Source organism: Pyrgilauda ruficollis, unplaced genomic scaffold (assembly GCF_017590135.1).
Source record: "Pyrgilauda ruficollis isolate IOZ18807 unplaced genomic scaffold, ASM1759013v1 scaffold3, whole genome shotgun sequence".
NCBI lineage: Eukaryota > Metazoa > Chordata > Aves > Passeriformes > Passeridae > Pyrgilauda > Pyrgilauda ruficollis.
The window spans coordinates 9,667,395-9,689,540 of NW_024524377.1; the positions used below are offsets into that span (position 1 = coordinate 9,667,395).

Genomic DNA, 22,146 nt, shown 5'->3' on the forward strand with positions numbered 1-22,146 from the left:
GAAACAATGGGGACAGCTGTGTCTGGGTTCTGGGCAAGCTCAGAAACAAGGACACCCAAACCTCTGTCTCCCTTCACGGGTCTGTAGAACTGAGCACCTGGGTTTCCCTTGCACATCACCAGATGGCTGTGTTTATACCCAAGCTGTCCACTGTACCTGACATCTTTATCTATCAAAGCATGACTCAGAGGCAATAAGGAATGATCTTCATTCCTCCAGGGTAGACTCTTGGTTATGAAACCAGAGTCAAACTCTGAAATGTTCCTACAGGACATGGTCCAGGCCCAGGGCTTACCATTTCCTGAGATGGGAGGCAGCTTGGTATTTCTGGCTTGTGGAGCTGGGCTCACCCATGAGCAGGAATCCTTAACTGTCTTGAGTTTCTCTTTCTTGAGCTGTTCAAGTCGCTGCATCGTCGTCATGTGTTTCCTTAGCTGCAGGCTGACTGCCGAGTTACCAGATGAGACCGTTGAGTCCACGACAGGAGCGTTGTCATCCAACGCCGTCAGATCTCCCAGACTTCCCCCGCTGTGCATGTTCATTTCTACTCCACTGTCATTGTTGTTGGTGCTGCCAAGGGGTGATGGCTCACTGCTGCATGACGACTGGCCACCAGGACTGGACTGACACATCTTGGGGAGGGAAAAGAGGAAAAAGAGTTGGGCAGGTGAAAACATGGATGGAAAGAAATCTGGAGCCCAAGATCTCCAGTGTTAGTCCTGGAGGATACAGAGCTCCTATCCTAGGTTCTCCCCTGCCTTGTTACCCCTCCCTGCTGCAGGATCCCAGCTCTTCCAAAAGACAGATGCCTCCTCCCTGTGAGAGGAGGATGGGACAGCACCCACAGCTGGAAAAACCATGGTGATTCAACTGCAAGATGGAGAGAAACGAAATGCTCTTCCTCCAAAAGAAGGACAGATGTTTCTCAAAGAAAAGCAGCATGTCACCTGGTTTTGCAAGATATATTGCAGCAAACACTGGCTTATCTAACATGAGATCAAGGTTTAAGTATTTCAGACACAACGTATTTCTGCCTTTAATAAACCCTAACATATAATTATGTTAGCTGACAAACTTCCCTGCCAGATAAAAACCTGGCTCACTGTTTGCAAACTCCCACTTGCAGATAAGGCAGATAAGCACCATAAATATTTATTTTATTTACATTAGGAATGTAAACTACTCACATTGAGTAGTTTATTTGCAGCAGACACTATGTGGTCTGAACTTGCTCTGCTGCTGCTACCAAACAGGATGCCTGGCTTTTCTGCTCCAGGCCCTTGCTCCAGCCAAAAATGGGAGTGCTGAAAAGGCAAAGTACTCTGCCCTGGGCCAAGGTGGGAATGAGGAGTGCTGCAGTATTGTTACTTTGCTCCATAGCAGCCCCCCCATGGGCAGGGTTGACTGGCTCTGACTGCCCTTCCGTCTAGATGACAGAGATTGCAATCCCAATATTTAATGGCAGGTTATGATGCTGGGAGAAAGGTGGCAAAGGGAATTCTTGGGCACTGCATCCTCCCCCTTTCTGCACTCAAGAAAATTTCTCCTATCCCTCCCCACTGGCCCACATACTTCCACTTCCACCCTGCGAGGGTTAAATGGAGACAGAGGTCTGCAGGACATCATGCTTTATACAGCTATTTTAATACAAAGGATTTCTTTGCTCACCTTAGTACCGACTGTCCTTAGGAAGGTAGAGTAAGGAAGGGTAAGTGGGAATAAAGAACAGGTTGTTAGGACAAAGACAGCATTAACAAAAAGGACCAGGTTAGTAAAAGGAGGAAGAGGGAAATGCAGAATACAGCGCAAATTACCAACATATCCCCCACTCCCATACCCCATCTTCCCTGCCTTCCCTCTTTGGAGGCACAAATAAAAGCTTCTAGGAGAGACTTTCTACCTGATTCCATGGATTTGGGGTGACACACAAATATGGGTGAAAAGAAGGAGCCTGGGAATGATGGGAACAGTGAGGCATCTCACCCCTCCCACCACCCTGACCTTAACCACAAACAGGAGCTGGATGTGGACCCCCCAGATGAGATGCCGCCTGTCAGATGTGCACAAGGGAAGCACGCAGTGCTAGAGAGGGACAGTGAAGAGAAACACATGACCCAGGGCCCTGCGGCCAGTGAGATGGCTTAGCTGGAACCTTGGCAGCACAGAGTGCTAGGAATACAAGCCCACACCTTCAGGAGAAGCAGGGTGGGGAGCTGTAATTGTGTCAGTGTTTTCACAGGAAAAAAGCAACAAAACACATGGAGGAAGAGTATTGGAGAAAGGTCAGTCTGTCCAGTGGTTCTCACACTCAGCTTTTGTAACACTGTACAGAACCTCATGACAGGAAACTGTTTCTTTAGTCAATTAGAGACATTGTGGATGTATAAATACTAAATTTTTCTTAACTGAAACATGCTGCTCATTAGTAATTTGTCCAACAACACATCCCCTAACCCTTCTGAGAAAATCTTTGTAGCTCCAGGGCATGTTTTTCACAGGAATAACAATCTTTTAGCCTGGATTCAAATCAAGAAAATATATATTTTGGAGCTCAAAGTCCTTTCAGCTCAAGTGGAAAGTCTGGGGAATATGTGAACACTTCTTTACAGGTAAAGGTCTTTTCTTCTGCATCCAGTCCATACCCTGTCCCACTCTGAGCTGATGCAGCAGACCAGAACTTTGGGTTCAAAAATGAAAAGAAACATAAAAAGGTAAAAGTGATTCGTGTGTTGCAATGCTCCATTTCCTCCTCCATCCTGAATGGGGTGGAAGAGGTTTGATGTGTTTGAAAGCACCACTATACACAGCTCTTTAGTACCACTGACCACACGACTGCCAATTGTGGAGCTGCTGTAATGGACGGAAAGCTGATAAATGGTCTTTGCTTCAGGTGCTGGAGCTGTAAAGCTTGATCATGGCTGACTGACAGTCTGTACTCTGTGGGCCACAGCACTGCTCCCATGTTTATTCCTAATTTCACTCTCCTGCCCCATCACCTCGCTACAATTTTCTATGGCAGCTGGGAGTCATGCACTGAATTTCTGTACTCCTGAGTAATCTGCTCTAGCCAACCTCGGCTGATCAGGGAGGTGGGACTAGATGATCTCAAAAGGTCCCTGACAACCCCAGGGATTTTGTGCTTCTATGTATGGTGGACAAGATCAAGGAATTGAACTTGCTTTAAGATACTCAACAAAAAGAGAACAGCTAGTTTTATCGCCACTGGCTTCATCAAACAGCAGCAGACTAGAAAGAAAAGGAATGAAGGGTGCAGGGAGGAGGAGGAGGAAAGGGACTGCTTATGCCAGGACCTTTGCTTCAAGAAGCATTCATCAATGTGTGCCCTGCGGTCATTGCTCGGTTTAAACTGGTGAGGTAGGTAAAGCTCATTTGACCACAACACTCCTGGGTTTTACCCACTTTCACAGCACAGGAATGCCAACCTCAGCAGAGGGCATCACATGGCCCCCGTGACTACAAGGACAGGAATTTATGATGTTGGGTAGGAAGGTAGAAAATGTAGTGGACTATGCCCTGACCTGCAGTTTCATTTCTGGACTTGAACTCTAGGGTTGAAGGGCACCTGCCCACAGAGGTAATTTGAATACAAATGCTTCATGCCCCTACTGCATCAGAGAGATCAGGAACCACGTCATTCTGCCAAAAGCAACTGCTCTTACCACAGAATTCTCTGTTTTTATCGTTTTGACTTGTAAGCAATCCTCCATGCTCCTTGTGGTGCTGTTGGCCTCGGGGCTCTCCTCTGCCACCTTGCTGCTCTGCTTGGCACTGGCCTCGTTGTCCCCGTTTTCCTTGAGTGGAGGTGGCCTCGGGTGAACGTCATTGCGCTGCTTCTTTGTGACGTGAGCGTCGGGCCCGTGCACCGTCTTGACGTGTTTTCTGAGGGAACTGGGGTCCGTGTACCGCTTCGTGCAGCCGGGGATTTTACACACGTAGGGTTTCTGTCAATGCAAACAAATCTTGGGTTATATTTAGAATAAGCCCAAATATTCCAGGTACAGTGTATGGGCCAAGAAAATACAATGAGCATAGCAGCAGGCAGCAGCAAAACGAGGAGCATCTGCTCCACAGGACTCTGTAAAGACCGAGATATGGAAGATGTGATATATGGGCTGATGCTGATCCACACAGACTTGGCTGGTCATTTCATGTTGGCTAAACTTCTTGTTTTCAGTTTCTGGATCAAAAGACAGCTAAGAATTCACGAAATACTTTCCTAGTATTACTTTCCCGTGTATGTATTTGCTCGGGTGGCCACAGGAATGTTTCCTGATTAAGGATGGGAAAGAGGTGATGTAGTGGACTGGGCATAACACATTCACTCTGCTAAGGTGGGGTCTACACCAAGAAAATGTCTGAAACCTTTTGGCTGATGGAAGTCCAGTGAATGCAAGCCAGACTGGACTCACCCTACTCAATCTATCACACCACTCCAGCACCTGCCACCTTGAAATCTGCTATTGTGCAAAACAAACCACAGGCATGCAATGTTTTTTTTCAGACGACAGCACTCTATCCTGAACTCATGAATCATTGATTGCCACAGGAAAACAAGGCTGAAGCCATGCTTCTGAAAACAAAAATCGGCAACAGATATTTTTATTCTTTTAACTTCTTTTATTTTACTGAGTATCCAATTCCAAAGTGTATTAGCACTGCAGTTGTTTGAGCTGGTGCTGCTGCACTGGAAGTTCTGAATTCATCACAAGTTCCACTTTTGGCCTCATAACTACTCTATGTATTTTTCTGCCAATGCACTATAATAGATCCACAAGAAAAAACAGACAGATGTTATTTGAAGGCTACCCAAAATGACCATTCCTATTAATTTTTTTAAAAAATCTGTTTTGTAATTTTGTGCATGAACTTAAGTGAAAAAATACAAAGGAGTATATATTCTTTGCAGAAAGCCAGCATCATCAAATGAAAAACACTGCAAGTCTGTTTTGTATTCAAAAGCTTCCTGACTGATCTTGGCACATCATTCAAACCAGCTAAATCCATGTAGCACCCCACTGAGGTAAATACATTTTAAAGCTGGTAAACCAAAGCACAAAAATTAAAATAGTTTGTTTAAAAATATCATGCAACCTTTTAGACAAGCATTATAGAAATAGTATTACTGCTATTAAGCCTTATTACAAAGAACAGAATCCCCACGACATGTGCTGAAAAAATCCTGTAGATCAACAGCTCAAAGACTTTTTATAAATATCCTTTAGGCTCAACAGTTCTGATTTTTCAGACCCCAGAAATTAGGGTAACATGATCACTGTTGCTTAGACAGCAGACACTCCCCCTAAGGGGATTCAATCGTCCTCTTCATCAGGCCATACCCCTTGCAACTGAGCTAAGCACAACTGCCCATTCACTGGTGTGCCTTCATCTATCCCTGGGTTATCCAGATTCTGACACCTACTGACATCTTCACCCTAGTGAAGTCAAGAGTTTAGATGGCTCAGATGCCTCCCTCCTATGCTCATGCACATACAGGTTAATACTCCTTAGGCTGAGAGAACTGGAGAACTCCCCACACACAAAGCAGAACTGGATTTATGTGTTTTACCCTTGTTCAGCTTGAGTTACTGAAAATGTCACTCTGAGTCTTTGGCTGGCAATGAACTCAACCACTCCTCTGTGTATGCACTGGAGAGTGGTCACAGGATGAAAGCCCTTTTTCCAGGTGTAACTTTGAAGGTATCCCCTGAAGGGATTCAAACAGTCACTGAAAGTTTAAAATATAGTGTGTATGACATTTCAACAATCAAACCAAAGACAGTGTGGTAACACATCCCCAGCCTGAACTTCAGCATGTTTGGACCATACACCTACGTCCTGTCACACAATGATAGTGACAAACTCAGGGAACTTCCCCCTTAGAGGAGACTTGGATGACTAACTCTGAAACTGGTGTATTCCAAGTAAACACTACAAGCAGAGGAAAATATTTAGAAGGTAGCTAGAAACCACAATAGAGTTACCAATGGGTAATGGGAAATATTCACAGCCACAAACTTCTGCTTTGCATTTGTGCGGTTTTGTGAGCCAAGGTCTCAGTACAGTTTGCTAAGCCAGTGGTCATGGCCACAGCTGGATGCAGGACCTTTGCCTGGGCCTGCTGCCCAGTGTGATGAGCTTTGATGTGAGGGATACCAGCTGGTGTAAAGGATCATGTTATGTGATCCTCAAAAAGAGGGTGTCAAAAATAAGGCCCAGAGACCCATTGTATGCAGCCTACAGATCTCCCACAATCTTGGGATGTTTCTGTACTGCATCAAGGAGGGTTGAACAGCAGTTGAGGAATGAGCATGACTGCAAAATGTAAGATCATTTGGATAGCGGCAGTGCCTTACAGTTCCTGTGGCAGGGCCAGCTGGTCTGGTACAGATCCTCCAATAGTGGCTGTGCTGCTCCTACACCAGAGAACGGGTAGGTATCCTTCAGGGGAAGCAACTGCAGAGGATAAAATCCCTACCTGTTACCTGAGTCTGATTTGTGTTGTTTGAAAGCAGCTTGTGCCAAGTGTCAGCATATTTAGATCAGGGTCCACAAGAGACATGGAGCTGGATGCTCCTGCCCTACAGCCTCACCTTCTTGCACAAGGGGAACCCAAATGATCTAACTTTCAAGTGTGTTCAAGCTCTGCTCAGATGAAGTGAGGAGTCATCTTCTGATCTGGATCACTTGGGAATCTGAACCCATTGGAGAAATTACATTTACTAACACATTACTAAAATGAAAATTCCACATGGGGCATTAGGTGGCTCAGGTGGGAAACTGCCCTGCCTAGCAAAGCTCCTGGTAAAGCTCCAGGGATCTGAGCTTGAGTGATCTACAGGCAAAAAAGTCTCTCACATACTGTCAGTGTGCACAAACTGGGATGAGTGAGTCTCCAGCACTAAAAGCTGTACCAACAGTATGATCCATTCACATGAGAATCCTTAGGAATCCAAGGGAGATGCAAATTTCCTTTAAGACAGGAAACAATGTTGCAAAAATGTAAATCTTCAGTGGCTTGACTGATTTATTCAGCTTATGAGCAAGAATACGGAGAGTGGCTTAACACTGCAAAATTAAAAGGTGGAAATATCAACAATGAATGGGACAACAGATCCAGAACTGGATTAAGGCAGAAAAAGCATCCAGGGCTGGAGAATGAGCAATTTCCAACACCTAAAATGTGATATTAAACCACAATTGCCTACCTTTCAGGGGAAGAAGCTTTAACATAGAAAAATTACGTAGTCAAACACTACTCCCTGGGAATGCAGGACGCCAAGCAGACGAGAGGCTGCAGCCTATGTTTTTGGTCCCTCCTGGCCTCAAGGTTGGTGTAGCCTTAAAACAACTCCAAACTATCCAGTTTAAGTGTGGATATGGGTTAATTTTAACCTGTGTCTTGCTGGTGGAGAACAATCCTGATGTTTGGGTTCATACCCAAACCAGTTCAAACAACTCCGGGATCCTAGTCATCCATCGGTCCATCTCAGCATCATCTCAGCCTGGAAGAGGATTCTAGGTTTGGAGTCCTTATTCTGACTCAAACAGAATCTCTGAAACCTACCGAGCTTTGGTTATCACTGACTGATACTCTGCCAGAGATAAAAATACTCCCAAACAAGCCCTTTGTAGACACAGCATCGCTTCAAAAGGCTGTCAACCGTGGCAACTGCGTTCCATTCTCCAATAGTCTATATTTAACTGTTGCAAATTAGGCTACAGACTGAATTCTTCATGGCTGAAAACACTATTAGAAGTTTAGAGTGTTGTTTTTCTTCCCCTGTCAGCTAATTAGTGGTAATATAAATTTCAATCGTCGGCCGTGGTTGATTGCAACAGACCATCACATGCGTTACAATAAAGGCAATTTCCTCTGCTCCCCAACTACTAATAGTGGGTCTTAATTATCCAAGGTTAACAAAGCATTGCATTGTGCTTTATCACTGTACATCAAATGATGGAGGCACTATTATTTCCAGAGCATCAGGATCCAGGGTAGCTGTTATAGTACTGTAAGTCTGCTCCACAGTAATATTAAACACAACTTGCACAACTGTACTATACTATCTGTGCTATTAAAAATTATGTATTTGGAAAATGCTTGTTTTCATTTCCAAAGTCGATTAAAAAGTTTGCATACTTTAACATCTGTTTATGATTTCAAACACAGCTTTCATAAATATAAAGCTAATGTGGTCTGGCTCCCCAGCAAAAATAAATCCCATTAAAAAATAAGATAAACCTCTCATTACAGAAGGTTTCTTTTTACATGCGTCCAGTGTGTAAAGTGTATGTTTATTGTCAGCAAAATTTAAAAAAAGCCCTCAGTTGAGCTGTGGTGAGCCCAGGCTTACCTCATTGGAATGTGTCCTGTTCTGGTGCTTGGCTCTGTCCGAGGCATTGGAAAAGGCTTTATTGCAGCCTTCGTGTTCACAGACATAAGGTTTTTCTCCAGTGTGGGACCTCAGGTGTGTCTTTAAGTTCTCCAGGCGGGAATAGGCTTTGGAACAACCCTCAAACTAAAATAAAAAAACCACATGAGGAGTGATTAATTAACCAGAAAAATTTGATTTTCCCCCTGCCTAAACCTTTCCAATCTGTTTCTCATTCTTTCTTTTTTTCCTTCTTTTTAAAGGGCTTGTGTTTTAGGGAACAACATCCACTTTGTTAGGAGAATTTGCTTCCCTAGGCAGGCTGAGAGTTTCAGCAGTGAGTCATATTTGAGGTGCTACTCCTTATTGGGTACCCACCTGACATTTCAACAAGTGACTCTTTTTTTCCAGCAGCGCTAAACACCCCTCCACTCCTCCCAGAGCTCTCTTAGCCCCTCGTGCTACTCCTCTGCATCTAAAACACTCAGAAACAGGGGCCCCCTCCTTCCCACCTAGGGAACTGACAGCTTCTCCACGGTCTGACCAGCATTGCAACTTCACTAGCACCAACACTGGAAAGAGCAGACATTTCCCTAAAACACAAACAGAAATCCAGCAAGCTTTAAAGTTTCCCAAATTACAGCTTGGGTTTACTCTTGGAGGATGCTGTGGTCAGGCTGTCTGACATTACCAGTTTAAAAAACAAGACTCTAAATCTTGAAGACAGATGGATTTTTGGATGACAAAACAGGCCAGGAACCTTCCTCCTGGAAGAAAACCAGCTGCCCACACAATGAGAAGGAGCAGCTTGTGAGACGTGGTGAGGCTTCGGGTGATTAAAGTCCTGCCACCCTCCATTCTGGCTGGGCTGGAGGTTCTCCCTGCACCTGCCCTGTCTCAGCATGGGAGGATTTTACCTCCAACCAACGAGTCTCTAAAGTGCTTTGACAAAACAAGTGGCAGGTTTTAAGAAATGCAAGGCTCCCTTACAAATTCTAGCTCAATGTTGCACTGCCTGTTCAGCTGGGAGCATTGAAAAGCCCAGACTGTACTTCCTATACAAAAAACACCCTTTAAATTTCAACAAGCAGCATCCTGTAGGATGCAGTAGGAGCATCCTGCAAGAGCTGATTCCTTCCACAGCTTTTTCAGGGCAGGATGGATCCAGTTTCTCTTCCTCAGACAACTTTCATTAGCCCATTTGTCCCACAGAACATGCCACAGCTCTGAGGTAGCACAGTATATCTCTTTCTTCTCTTGCCCTGTACAAACAATCCTTTACAACTCAAGTCACTTACAGTTACTGAAATACATCATTCCTCTTGCTGGAAAACAAAGGGAACTCAGCATGAGACAACTCATGCGTCCATTCTAGTTTTGCTGGATACTGACACAAAAATGCAGTTATTAAGAGCAAAAGTTCTAAGGCCATATTTTCAAATAAAAGCTTCACAGCAAAGCAGCCTGTGCATGTTCAAAGCAGTTGTTCCCACCCTTACGTGTGGATTTGATTATGCCAGTGGGAGTTCTAGCTGTCATCTGTTGAATAATCCTTAACTAAATCCCAGGCTGCAACTGGGCTCATCTGTAGCTTTATGTACACCACAAACTTCTTGTCTGAAACCAATGTTGCTTTGAAAAATCACTGCCAGACTTGGACAAGGAATGCTCTGCCACAGAAGGGCACCGTCTGCAGAACTGCCATTATCCCAGACATCTGGAACTGGTGGTTCTCCAGTTTGGGGACAGTTGCTGCAACATACTGCACATGGAGGGCCTGCAGTTCTCCAGGAGGCAGAGGATGACTTGAGACTCAAACACAGCCTTGCCATTGCGCCAGGGTGACTAAACTGAGGCAGGATTGTGCAGCAGTGTTTTTCCCTGCTTGACCACAGCACTAAAGAGGATTCAGCCAATGCTGCTTTTGTCTCCTGAGTCCCTCTGCCTACAAGGGCAGGCTAGACTTGCCCTCAGTGCTCACTTTGTATGCACCAACAATCAATATTTCTTGATACTTTTAAGGAAGATTGGTAAAGCACTAGACTGGGCAAAGTGCTTTAGAAGATTAAAACAAAGGACATGGCCCTGTGCCCTGGGGGAGCTTATGCTCTAAATTAAATGAACACAAGGCTGGAAGATTGATAAAGGAGTCATGCAGCAAGCAAATCATACATATCCTAATATTTGTAAGCAGGAGCTGGGGCAGAGCCAGGGAGCAAGCAGGGCTGGAATTGGCTAATAGAGCAGAAGAGGAGGCAGATATGAGAGGAGGGCTCAGATATTTGCTGAAGAGGGAGAGACTCATCCCCAAGACTCTGGGGAGAGAAACAGTGCAATGCTGACCACAGAGGAGGTACAAAATGCCATCAGGAGGAGAAGGCAGAGAGCAGAGGATAACAAAAGACAGGGAGGAAAAGACCTTTGGGAGGAATAAAGGCTGGAGGAGATGAGGAAGGAGACTGTGAACACCTCTCCCAACAGCGGACTACAGTCACTGAATTCCATAACCTTGCCTCCCTCTTGTGCCTTGCATCAGGCATCCTTGGCTGCCCCACATCCGCAAGCAGTGTGGTGAGAGGCTCCAACTGTGAAGGCACATATGGGATTTCATATCTTGAGGCAAAGGAGGAGGAGAGCCCAGCTCTCCCATGTGGTCAGTGAGCCTGCACCCACAGGGCTGAGATACAAAACAGTACCCCATACTCTTCCTCAGGCAGCTGAACCCTAGACACAGTGCTGCTGGTATGCAGAAGGTCAGGGGACTGAGCCCTTCTTGGGGTTTAAGCACCTATGGCTTAACCTCATCTCTGCATTAGGAGAGCAGAGGCAGGAGGTGTTGGCCTAGATTCCCAGGCTAGAAAGAGGCATGTGGGCATGCTTGGGTCTGTGGATGAGGGAATCTTGCATTCCCAGCAGCTGTAGTGGATGATGCCAGGTTAGACACAACCAGGGGTAGGCAGCTCCCCATAGTGTGGCATTACTGGATTTCTTTCTTGGACGTAGGCAACTAAATTGGCTGGATTTTCACCTTAAGTGACTTGTCCTGAGTTGCTTTGGATCTCTGTGATAGTTCTGAGATAGCTCTTCCCAAGGAAAAGCAGTTTTGCCCACTAAAACCTCAACCACACTCCTCAACCTCTTGTCCTCTTGCCCCCAGGGTCTAACCTGCAAGTAGCTGTAACCCAGACACAGAGGGCTGGACTGGCTCTGAGCCACTGCCAGTGGCTGGCCTGGCAGAGCCCTACCTGAAGCCATGCACACGTCTGCAACCACATTTTTGTGACCACCCCAGCCTGGTGTCCCACTTGCCAAGTGAGACGTGCCCTGCCAGCTCACCGTGCACTTATGTGGCTTCTCTCCCGTGTGCCTTCGCATGTGCACCACCAACATGTACTGAGCCTTGAAGGGCTTCTGCTCCCGTGTGCAGTCCTGCCAGCGGCAGACAAACTCCTTCTTCTCCCCGTGGATGTGATCGTTGTTGATGTGCTGGTAGGAGAGAAAAGAAAACCAGGTCACTCCTGGAAGAGCTGATGCCAGTGAATCATGCACAGTGCTCCAAGAGGCAGATGTTCCCTCCCCAGTGCTTGTCAGGCACTGCAGCACCTGGGTGCCAGGTGCACAGGTGACACCAGGGACATGGACCCAGCACTGTGATCTGGTGTGTCCTGCACACAAAGGTGTGCAGCACCCAGCACACTCGGTACAAAGCAGGCTAAAAATGGGAGGTTTGCAAAAGCAATGGAGCTTTTGGGAGAAGGCAGCCCTCTCAGTGTGCCCCCAGCTGCTTGATGCCACTCTTGACAGGGATGACAGAGTAATTTTTGTTTCTGCTGAACCCTCCTGTGCTGCATTTACACACCTGAGACCCCTTCCTGGGATGCTGCTGGAGGATGACGGACAGGAGAGAAGCCTTGGTTGGATTCAATAATCTTAAAGGTTGTTTCCAACCTAAATGATCCTATGCATCTAAGTCCATATGCTGGCCCCATGACATCCACCTGCCTTCCAGAGCTGGTGGCTGGCAGGAAATGACAGCATCTAAGAGCTATGCAGCAGGGAGAGCTCCATTACTGCTAATTACTCAGGCCCATGAAATTCTGTGCTGGAGTGTTGAAAAGCCAGATCCAGAATGGTGCCTTCATCCACCCTGGTATGGATAAGTGGGCTGTTTTTTCCCAGTGCAGGGCAGATGAAGCCCTGCCAAAAATAAACAGAGCCAGGGGCCAGCCCGTCGGCAGCGCCATTCCCGCGGCTGTCTTGTCTCTCTGAATGGGGTCTCATTGCCAAAAATAATGCCTGTCCTCGCTCCTGTGTTTTCAGAAGACATTCACTGACAGGAAATCCTAAAATAAACCACTTTGGTTTTGGGTTTTGACTTTTTTTGTGCTGAGATCTTTTCCAGCCCCCGCCTTCGTCCCCTGGCTAAGGCCAGGCACACATGTTGCAGCTAGGGATGAGACTCTCCTGGGGCAGTGAGGCAGCACGAGGACACAAAAGTACATTAAAACAGATTCATCAGCCTTCACAGTTCCAGCTGAATCCAGTCTCAGTGTTCTGTGTGCTGCAGTCCAATCCTGGGGTCAGGGTGCTGTTGCCTGGGGTCCCAGTACTACCCAGAGACAAGAGAAGGTGTGTGGGGAGAGCTGGGGGAGCCTGGGTTTGGGAGCAGTTTTGTATGGGTTTAGAGTCCTGCTGCCTACAGTTCTGGTTTTACAACAACAGATTTTAGCCTCAGATGGTGGAAATCTGATGAACCTTCCCAGACACCCATGGACATGATAAACCATGTCCAGACCAGACTGGGGAGATACATCTCCAGGCTCTGCTCGTGTGGGAGTCTAACTTGCAACCAAGACTATGCACAGCAAAGCTGGGAGTGTGGGAGAGCACAGGCTTACCCTTTTTGTCTTGTTTGAGCCAGAGGAAGAACATTTACAGAAAGGGAACTGTAGCCCCCATTCAGCACTATTCACCCCCTGTCTAGGCAACGTCTGCTTCCCATCACATGGTGTAGGAGGAGTTGCACAGCTCACCCCACTTCAGCTACAGCTCCTTAGCCCCTACCTGGCTGAATGCTTTGCTTGGGCTTCTCTCAAATTGAGTGTGACCTTTGAGGTTGGGAACAGCAGCAATGTTTGCAAAAATATGTCATGACTGCTGCTGCTCCCGGTTGACATGCACTTCTGCCACAAGCATACTGTGTATGAAGAACAGACCCTGCTCACTCAGGTACTTTGCTCTGCACACAGACTAGAGTTTTTCCACGCATAGTGAGATTGCACCTTCTCAGAAGCTGGCCCATGACATCTGTATTTCATTTGCGTGTGTATTTTGGGCATCCCAAATCCACAACCCCATGTTGCTAGTAATCACAGTACAGAAGACTTCAATTTTTGTAACCTTCCAAATTTAGGAAAATCTTGGGATATTTCATCAAGTGTTTTTCTTTGTTTATTTTTGTTTTTTTTTTTTTTTTTCTGGAATTGTGCTGAGCTGCCTGGTGCTCTGCACTTTACTCTGGGCAGAGTTAGTTTTTTGTACATCTGAGAGGGAAACACACAAAAACTGCTGGACATGTGTGAGCCCAGCCCATCTGACAGGCATGCTGTGGTTGAACCCCAAAAAAGCAATGCCCCATGGCATGCAATGTGCAACCCATTAAGCACCTTATCACTCAACTGGCCTTGAAAACCATTTCCAAATCTGTCTGTACTCAAGGACTTGACGCACTGAACCAGTGGCTTCTGGCAGAGATGGGCAGGCACTAGCCTTAGATGGAAGAAGAACATGTGCCCAAAATTATAATTTAGAGTGTAGTCCCTCTGCACAATGTTTGTGTGCAGAACACGGACAAATGGTGACTGATGCCAATTTGGGGGCATCTAAATGTATCCAAAATGAAGGTATATAAAAAATGGTGAAAGCTGGCACAAGCCCTCAGGAAGGGGGCTACATGTGAGCTGCACGTGTGGCCCCTGGCAAGCTGGGAGCCTGTCTGAGACAAGCATCTAAAAGCTGAAGGAAAAGGAAAAAGTAGCAGCTCCTGTTGCAAAATGTGTTTAATCCAAAACTCTGCTGCAAGCATAAGGGTTGCTGGGCTGGTGAATTCCCAGCAGATATGGGCTGGCTTCAAAGAAATACAATTCGCACCACAGACCCAAAATAAGGACTGGGAGGGTGTTGGGCTGGGAGCAAAATGGGACTTGGACACAGATCATGTTTGATTTCACAGGCACTTCCCTGAGGATGAGGAATTTGTTGACCCCAGAAGCCAAAGGAAACCAAGTGGTGGATACCCAGATGAAGCAAAGCATACAAAAGGTTCTTGGAATTAATTAGAACTGAAAATCTGATTAATGACTTGGTTTGGGGATCCTTCAGAGAGCACTTCTGACACTGGTTTGGGAACATCACTGTGATTATGGAAGCCCTGTTGCCCAAGTTTTAGAAAATCAACCCACTTTCTGTACTTCAGACACTGGAGCATATCTCCAAAGTCTGAAAGTGCTCTGTTTCTGTGGGAGGGATGAGCTGAGCAGGTCAACAGCCTCTAAGTGATATGGCTCCACAGCTCATTAACAGCAGCATTAGAGAAGCTTTCCCAGGCTGGACTAGGACTGAGGACAGCATAGATGATCCCTGATGCATAGCTGGTGTGCCTCGGTGGGAAGGGCTCAGCCCCTTTCCCCATTTTCTGATCCAGTCTTCTGCACTGAGCCTTCTGTCATTGGGCCATGCACAAGGGAGACTGAAAGTGCAGCCTCAGCAGCTGAGAAGGGAGCAATATCACATAATCTATGAGAGGCTTCTTTCAGCTGAACTCCTCGGGGAGCAGCGACCTGCTTTGGCAGTGTTTACACACCGTATCTCTGATTTGCACCTTTAGTAGCTCCCAGGGTGAGCTCTGGCTGTACAGCAGCTAGTGATAAAAAATGAGGACAAGTGAACAGAAACCCAAATTTATCGCTGGGGTTTCCTCCCAACCATTACTCACATGGACGAGCTGCTCCTGAGTGTCATATTCCTTTGTGCACCCTTCCCAGTGGCAGTTAGTCTCATAAATAACCTCAGGCTCCTGTTTACATTCATCCTTATCAAGATCTTCTTTCAGGTCTGTCAGATGCTCCTGCAACACATAACGGTGCATTGTATAAGGTGAACTTCTTTCATCTGAATTCCTCCATCACTCATAGATTACAGGGCAAGTATCAACTGATCACAAAACCATGCTTGCTGTGGCTACATAACATCCACAATTACTGTGAAATAAGGAGCTACAGGATTTTGGCAGAAGTGGATCAGAGCTGACAACAAAATATGAAACACCCCGAAGTCACTGTTGAAGCAGTGCCTGGATTCAGCTGGATCATGGGCAGTCCCAGGAAAAACTGAAAAAAGGAAAAAGCTGGCTTCTGACCTTTGGTTGTACTCTATGCTTGAGCAAAACAACTGGTCTGGGCAGTGGAGAAACATGAGTATAAAGAAATCACAGGGCAGTCAGAGACCAGAGCCCACGCTCACCTGACACGGGCTGGGCAGGGGGTTCCTGTTTTCTGCATCTCTCAGTAGATGAGAAAATGATACCTAACCCAAAGATTTATGCCTGCAGGATGCTCCATAGGGACAAAGTGTCGAGCTCTCAAAGCACTTCTCTGAGAAGGGAATTTGGAAAGCTTGAGCAAGACCCAGTGAAGAGTAGGTTGCAGAACAGAGCTTCTGGGACTTTGGACTCATAAATGAGTTACTTTTATGCTGGCTACACTGTGAGCTCTCTCCTTAACTTCTCTGTCTAGTCAGCTCCTCAGTGCTAAATGAAGCGCAGAAGATTTTTGTTCTGGCTGCTAGGATTAAAGCGTGGGCAACTACACAACAGTGCAACATACAACATAGTTAGTACAAATGTGAGTAAGGACAACTGTCAACTCTGCATGCATCAATACCTGCACTACAGACAAGGCCACCAGCACCCAGTACTGGCTTGGGAATCTAGCAAGACAAAACCCTGTAGGTTTTGACCCCCTTCATTCCCTTTCCTCCCAGATACTACTGTTGCCTAGCACAAAGCATCCTGCCTCCAGGACACCTTCAGACAGAAGAGATTTGTTTTAATTAACTCTTATTAAAAAAAAAAAATATTGCAAGGTGGCTGTTGGGACAGGAAACTGTAGTAATTTACAGAAAGACTTCTGGAGATTCAAACTATACCAGAGCCCAGAGCAATAGTCTGAGAAAGTTCAAACAGCAGCTTTTTTTTCCCTGCCACTCCTACTTGTTTGAGCTTTAAACACTGATTTTTTTTAATGTTTGTCTCTGTGCAAAGTGCAGTTCCCGGACAACTGTAATTTTCTACTAAAAATCTTACTTTGCCAAAATTTTTATACTTACTATTGGAAAAACAGAACTGTAACAATTCAATTTGTTGAAAATTATTGACTTCTTTCATTTCTAGCTAGTCCAATGCTAGTCTGAATCTGTACTGGAGCTCTCTTGTGGCACTGCAGAAGTTCAGTAACACAGGTCCCTCATGCCTGGTACCTCGCTGTGTCCCACAAATCTTGTCTGATTGTATTTTTTACAGCACAAGCCTCATGGGAGATACTGTCTTGCCAAGGATTGCAAACACCCAAACCACAACTCACATGAGGTGTTTCAAATGCAGCATTTCCAAAACAAAACATGCACATTTTTGGGGATAGATAACTTCATAGTCAGCAAAAAGTAGATCAGTCAATTACTAACTGACTGTAACACAACTTTTCAGCACAGTCTCCTGCAGAAAAGGAATTTCTAAATTTAATTAATTCTTCTTGCTTAGACCAGAGTAGACACCCACTATATTCAGTTTTTTAATCTGTTCTCCTCGCCAAGAATGGGCTTTTATATGGTGCCTTCTAGTAATTTCCCAGTCAATACTGAAATACTGCAAGATGTGGAACCTACACGTCTCTTGGGGAATTACTTCACATACCGCCTCATTAGGAACTATTAGATGATCAGCGTGCATTTTCCTACCCCTAATTTCACCTTGCTATTCTAATAAAATCTCATTGCATTACTTTAAACTGCTCCATTCAGTGCCAATTTCAGTGTTTTTAAGGCCCAGTGGATAAAACCCCTGGAGCAGGGCTGCAGGGGTGAGCCAAGCTGGCGCTATCCAAGCACTCCCAAGCTGGGAGCACACGGCTTTGCATGGAGCAGTGCACAGAGGATGGCAGCCATTGAGCAAGCAGCTGTCTGTCCCACAGCTCCTCCACTAACACATGCTTTGAGAAAGCAAATGATGGCTTTCAAATATTTTTTCATTTGCTGGAAGAAATAAACACATTGCCCTGTTAGGCCAGGAGGTGGCCAGATTGGTTTTTCAGGGCATGTGATTTTGCAGCAGTGTGTAGATGTACTCCTAAACTCAAAGCTCCAGAGAGGTGCCTCTTTGCCCTAATTGTGCTGACTACAGCATGTTTATCTTTCCCTGATATGCTATCTTCATCAATTTTACCAGCCCCCTGATGACTGCACACGTTGCTGTCCCCATGCATCATGCTGAGACCTGCTCCTGAACCAGGGCAGAAGGAGAAATTTGTCATCAACTCTTCCATTCGCTTGACAATAACATGGCTTAATATTTCATGAAAATGAAGTGCCCAGAGCACTCCTGATAGTTTACAGTTGTGATAAAGGACGGTCAGATGGATACTGTCAGCCATTAAGCAGTTTGCAATCACAGGGCTCCAGAAAGAAAGCAAAGGCCTCTGGGCCCTTCTTGGTGTCAAATGTTGTGTCACCAGTGTAAAGGATGTTTCTAGGAGCAATTCCTTGTTGAATCAAGAAGTCATCCTTTTTTTGCAAGCTTTCTACCTACATGCAAGTTTCCCTCATAATCTATGTTTGCTCTGAGACACTAATACTGCTTGCTTTGCAGCACAGAAAACTCAGACATCATTTTTACATTATTGCACTTGATATATTTGCTCTCTCCTTTTTTTTCCTATCCAAGCACAGCAACAGCAAGCTGAGTCTCAAGTACCCATGGAATGCTTCACTCAAGTCACTGCAGCTCTGCCCTGTCCCTTCCTGGGCTTTGTGCTCCAAGAGACACTTGCCTGCCTGGCAGATTTTGCTGGAGTAATCCAGCTACAACAAAAGATGCCAAGAGGATCATTCCCAAAGATGAGACCCAGCAGCTCACCACCTCAACCCCACAACATGGCTCACAGCAGGGAGGTTACCTGTGTGTTTGGGGACACTGGGGGCAAGCCCTCAACTTCAGTCTTGACTTTGCTGCGTTTGTTAATTACTGGATTGACGGTGCTGCTCACGGCCGATTCACTGCTCTGCTTGCTCTAGGAAAGAAAACCAGGCAAGAAATGGCACGGGGGTTTGGGATGACACACAGACAGTGGGCCACTTCCTCATTGAAAACTAACTTTAAAATCAGTCAAGATTGAGCATTAGGAGGGGCAGGGGAAAGCAGGGTTGGTCTGGGGCTCATATGAAAACCAGCTCATGTGGGTTTGTGTAAGGCAGAGGGATGGGAGAGAGGTAAGAAGAATCAAGGGCAGCCCCAGCTTCTGCAGGCTCACTGGCGAGCGTGGCCTCACCACTGCTGCTCTGTTTCAGAGCAATCCAGTCCATGGCATAGCCATCAAAGCCTTATACAACCCCCACCCAAGCCAGTTTTATTTCTCAATGTGACAAAATGATTTGTTGAGAAAATTAATTCCTGGGGGAAGCAGGGGGCTCTGGTTATAAGTGAGGGCTCTGGCATCCTGTGTCCATGAAAGACTATGTGTCTAATTTGCTAAGCTCTTAAAAAATAAGAACAATTTCAGGAGAAAAAACATCCCATTGTATGTGCATGAAATTGGAATATTAACATTTTAAATACTCTTGCTAATTGCTCAAGATTGGTCCTGCAAATTTTTAGACAGAGGCAGAACTCCTTCCAGCCACATTATTTTGTTAGCCAGTTTGTAAGGAGAAGACAAAACCAATCAATCAAATAACCTGCAATAACAGAGTTTGCAGTGCAGCAGCCATGAGAAACCCTAAAACAATAAACCAGTCTTAAAACGTCAGTATGATACTACTAAAACAACAAATTGAAATGGGAGTTACATACATTGAAGTAAGTCTTCGGGGAGAAAAGCAACTGCAATTCAGACTTGGAAAGAAAGTATGTGGAAAAGAAAAATTATTAAGAATGTGCTAGGCATATTCACTAACTCAGTGCATATGCAGGGCTTGTGCACACATATATGTGCTTGTGTGCTCACAGGTATTAGTAAGGATGCATTTAAGGTGTGGGATCTCATTCCTAGTTTTCAAAATCTGGCCCCTGGTTTTGCAAAATTTAGCAGTAAAAATCAACAGCAGGGACACACTGAGAAAAAAACTACTGAAAAAGAAGATTTCCCTCAATTTCATAGGATATAGCATGTTCAAGGAGATTTCCTGCCTAGGATGACCTTGCATATTGTGTTCAATACTTTGATAGACCAAAGCCTTTGGTTTCTGCAAGGGTAGATGCAAGGAAGGGAGATGAATGCAAAATTTGTCTGTGACTAATTCAGAAACACTTGCCAGGAAAAGGAAAAAGCAACAAAAAAGGACAGAGTGAGTACAAAAGAGAATTGTTAAACTCCCACAATCACCATGAGGGGAAGCCCATGTCCCATGGAGAAGGTGCCTCCATTTCCACACGTGCCATGCAGGATGGCTGTTCCTACCTGGCTGGAGTCGGAGATGCAGTTGCTGTTGCTGCTGCTCTGTGCTGGTGATGGGTTCACGGAGATGACTGCCATGTGCTGCCGTGTGGGGAAGGTTGGGGATGGCTGGATCAGGGGAGGAGTGTGTCCAAAGGCTGAGCTCAGGCCTCTTTGCTGGGTCAGGATCTGCTGGTATGTCACGGGGTTAAGCGGGTGGGGGAAGCTGAATGCAGGACTGCAGCAACAGGAGAAAGAGAAATGATGAGGAGTTATTTTAAACAATATTTACCATATTAGGCAGTCACTGATTCAAATTTGGCTTCTTGGAGGCTCCAGGAACCAGGCTGTAATGCCCAGATAGATGCCTCCAATGCCAGGATAAGCCTGACTGCCTGCTTTACTGCAAAGTCACTATTTGACTTGCACCTGCCTCAGCAAACTTGTGAATCATTTTGACACAAGCATTACACTGATTGTGATTTCTTTGCTTACTCTGTAAAAAAGCCCAACAAAAGCCCTTGGGAGTTCATAAGAGGATGGGACTTGGGCAAATCTGGCTTTGCAGCCCCAAGGCTCCTGGGTTTTCCCAGGCAGACCTCTTTTGCAAACTTGCAGCTTTGGGGTTATGTTAACCTGGATATGAAAAACAAGCATCACCTGGCTCACCTGGCCCAGATTACAGCAGGGATGAATAAGTATCCACACTTAACACAGTCCAAAACCATGCAATTTACTCTGCATTCAGGTGAGGGGAGTGCTGGCTCAGGGGACTGCTAAGCATGTCACCCTTCCTAAGTAGGTCACTAGTTCATCTCCAATCTAGGTCAGCAGTGACCAGGAACACCACTCGCTCCTGGCTGCTTGGGCAGTAAGTGGGGCAACAGGTCTGAGACAGGATGCAGCAGTGGGGAGCAGTAAAAGCAAAGCTCTCCTTTTGGAAAAAAGGGATTCACTCCCAGGGGCAAGTCCACTGGGCAGAGAGAGAGAAGCACAGAGGATGCTCTGTGGTAACTCTAGATGTGTGATTCACGAACCATAGACTGCCCAAAAATTCATTATTTGCCACCTTCAAGAAGTGGCTGCCCTGAACCTTTACCCTCATGGTATTTTCACCACAAAAACTGCCCAAGGTGTGTGTGATCAGAAAATAGGGCCATAATTAGAAACACGCCTAATAACCAATTTTGCTTTTGGAGAGACTATTGCATTCCTGCCTCCAAGATGCTGTTAAAATAATAACAAAAAAGTCTTTTCATACCAAATTTCTGGCAGTTAGGCTGCTATATATGTTACCCATTTTACAAATCCTGACATTTAGGATATATTTTTAGAACACTGACAAGGGGTTCAAATTCTTTATTATTAGTTGATTATTCCCTTGGAGGCTGAAAGTTGACCATTAGGTCAGTCCCTGGACTCTACTGATTGGTTAAAAATACAAGGTATTACTCTTAACATCTGAGTATAAGTTGAGATGCTACAGGTATGTGCAGCTAATGACAACAGGTAAAAAAACTAGAAAAAATATGATTACCAGATAAGAACTTGCAATTTGTTTATGTCAGCCTTATGTTTGATTTTACAGTCAATTTCTAAATTATGCTGCTGGATAAAGTAGCTTACATAATTAATGCTACACTTATTAATAAGAACATCTCTGTTTTCCCCCACAAGTTTTAAGCATGCATAATCTTTGTAACCCTCTGCTTTGCAACATCAGTGTTAATTAGATCTAACATTTTTAACAGTTAAGTAACAAAAAGAATAATAACATTGTGAAACTTGGGTGAAGCAATCGCAGTAGGGATTGACAACAGTCAGCCGCCTAATGTAAGTACTTTTTAATTAAGATTTGAACAAAACTTTACTCAAGGGTTTAGATTTGGTTTAAATATGCTTTTAGAATTAGGCTCTTCTGTGCACCCAGGCAACATTTTTTCTAAGAATGTGGGCCAGTAATTTGGAGAGTACTTTGGGGCAATCTCTTAAATCAGAGTGTTTCTTAACCAGTCAAACTGCTCACAATGAGCATTTTTTATGATAAATTT

The 22,146-nt window shown here is 45.3% G+C and overlaps 1 protein-coding gene across 1 annotated transcript in view; it reads right to left on the reverse strand.

Annotated features, from left to right (window-relative positions):
* GLI2 (GLI family zinc finger 2) overlaps positions 1 to 22,146 on the reverse strand; it is a 187,813-nt gene that overhangs the window by 5,929 nt on the left and 159,738 nt on the right. The window contains exons 7-13 of the mRNA XM_041473464.1: positions 20,120 to 20,333; positions 18,620 to 18,733; positions 15,388 to 15,519; positions 11,730 to 11,879; positions 8,376 to 8,540; positions 3,681 to 3,962; positions 296 to 632 (exon numbers count right to left, since the gene is read on the reverse strand). Of these exons, the coding sequence (XP_041329398.1) occupies positions 296 to 632; positions 3,681 to 3,962; positions 8,376 to 8,540; positions 11,730 to 11,879; positions 15,388 to 15,519; positions 18,620 to 18,733; positions 20,120 to 20,333 (1,394 nt within the window). The remainder of the gene's footprint in view (positions 1 to 295; positions 633 to 3,680; positions 3,963 to 8,375; positions 8,541 to 11,729; positions 11,880 to 15,387; positions 15,520 to 18,619; positions 18,734 to 20,119; positions 20,334 to 22,146) is intronic.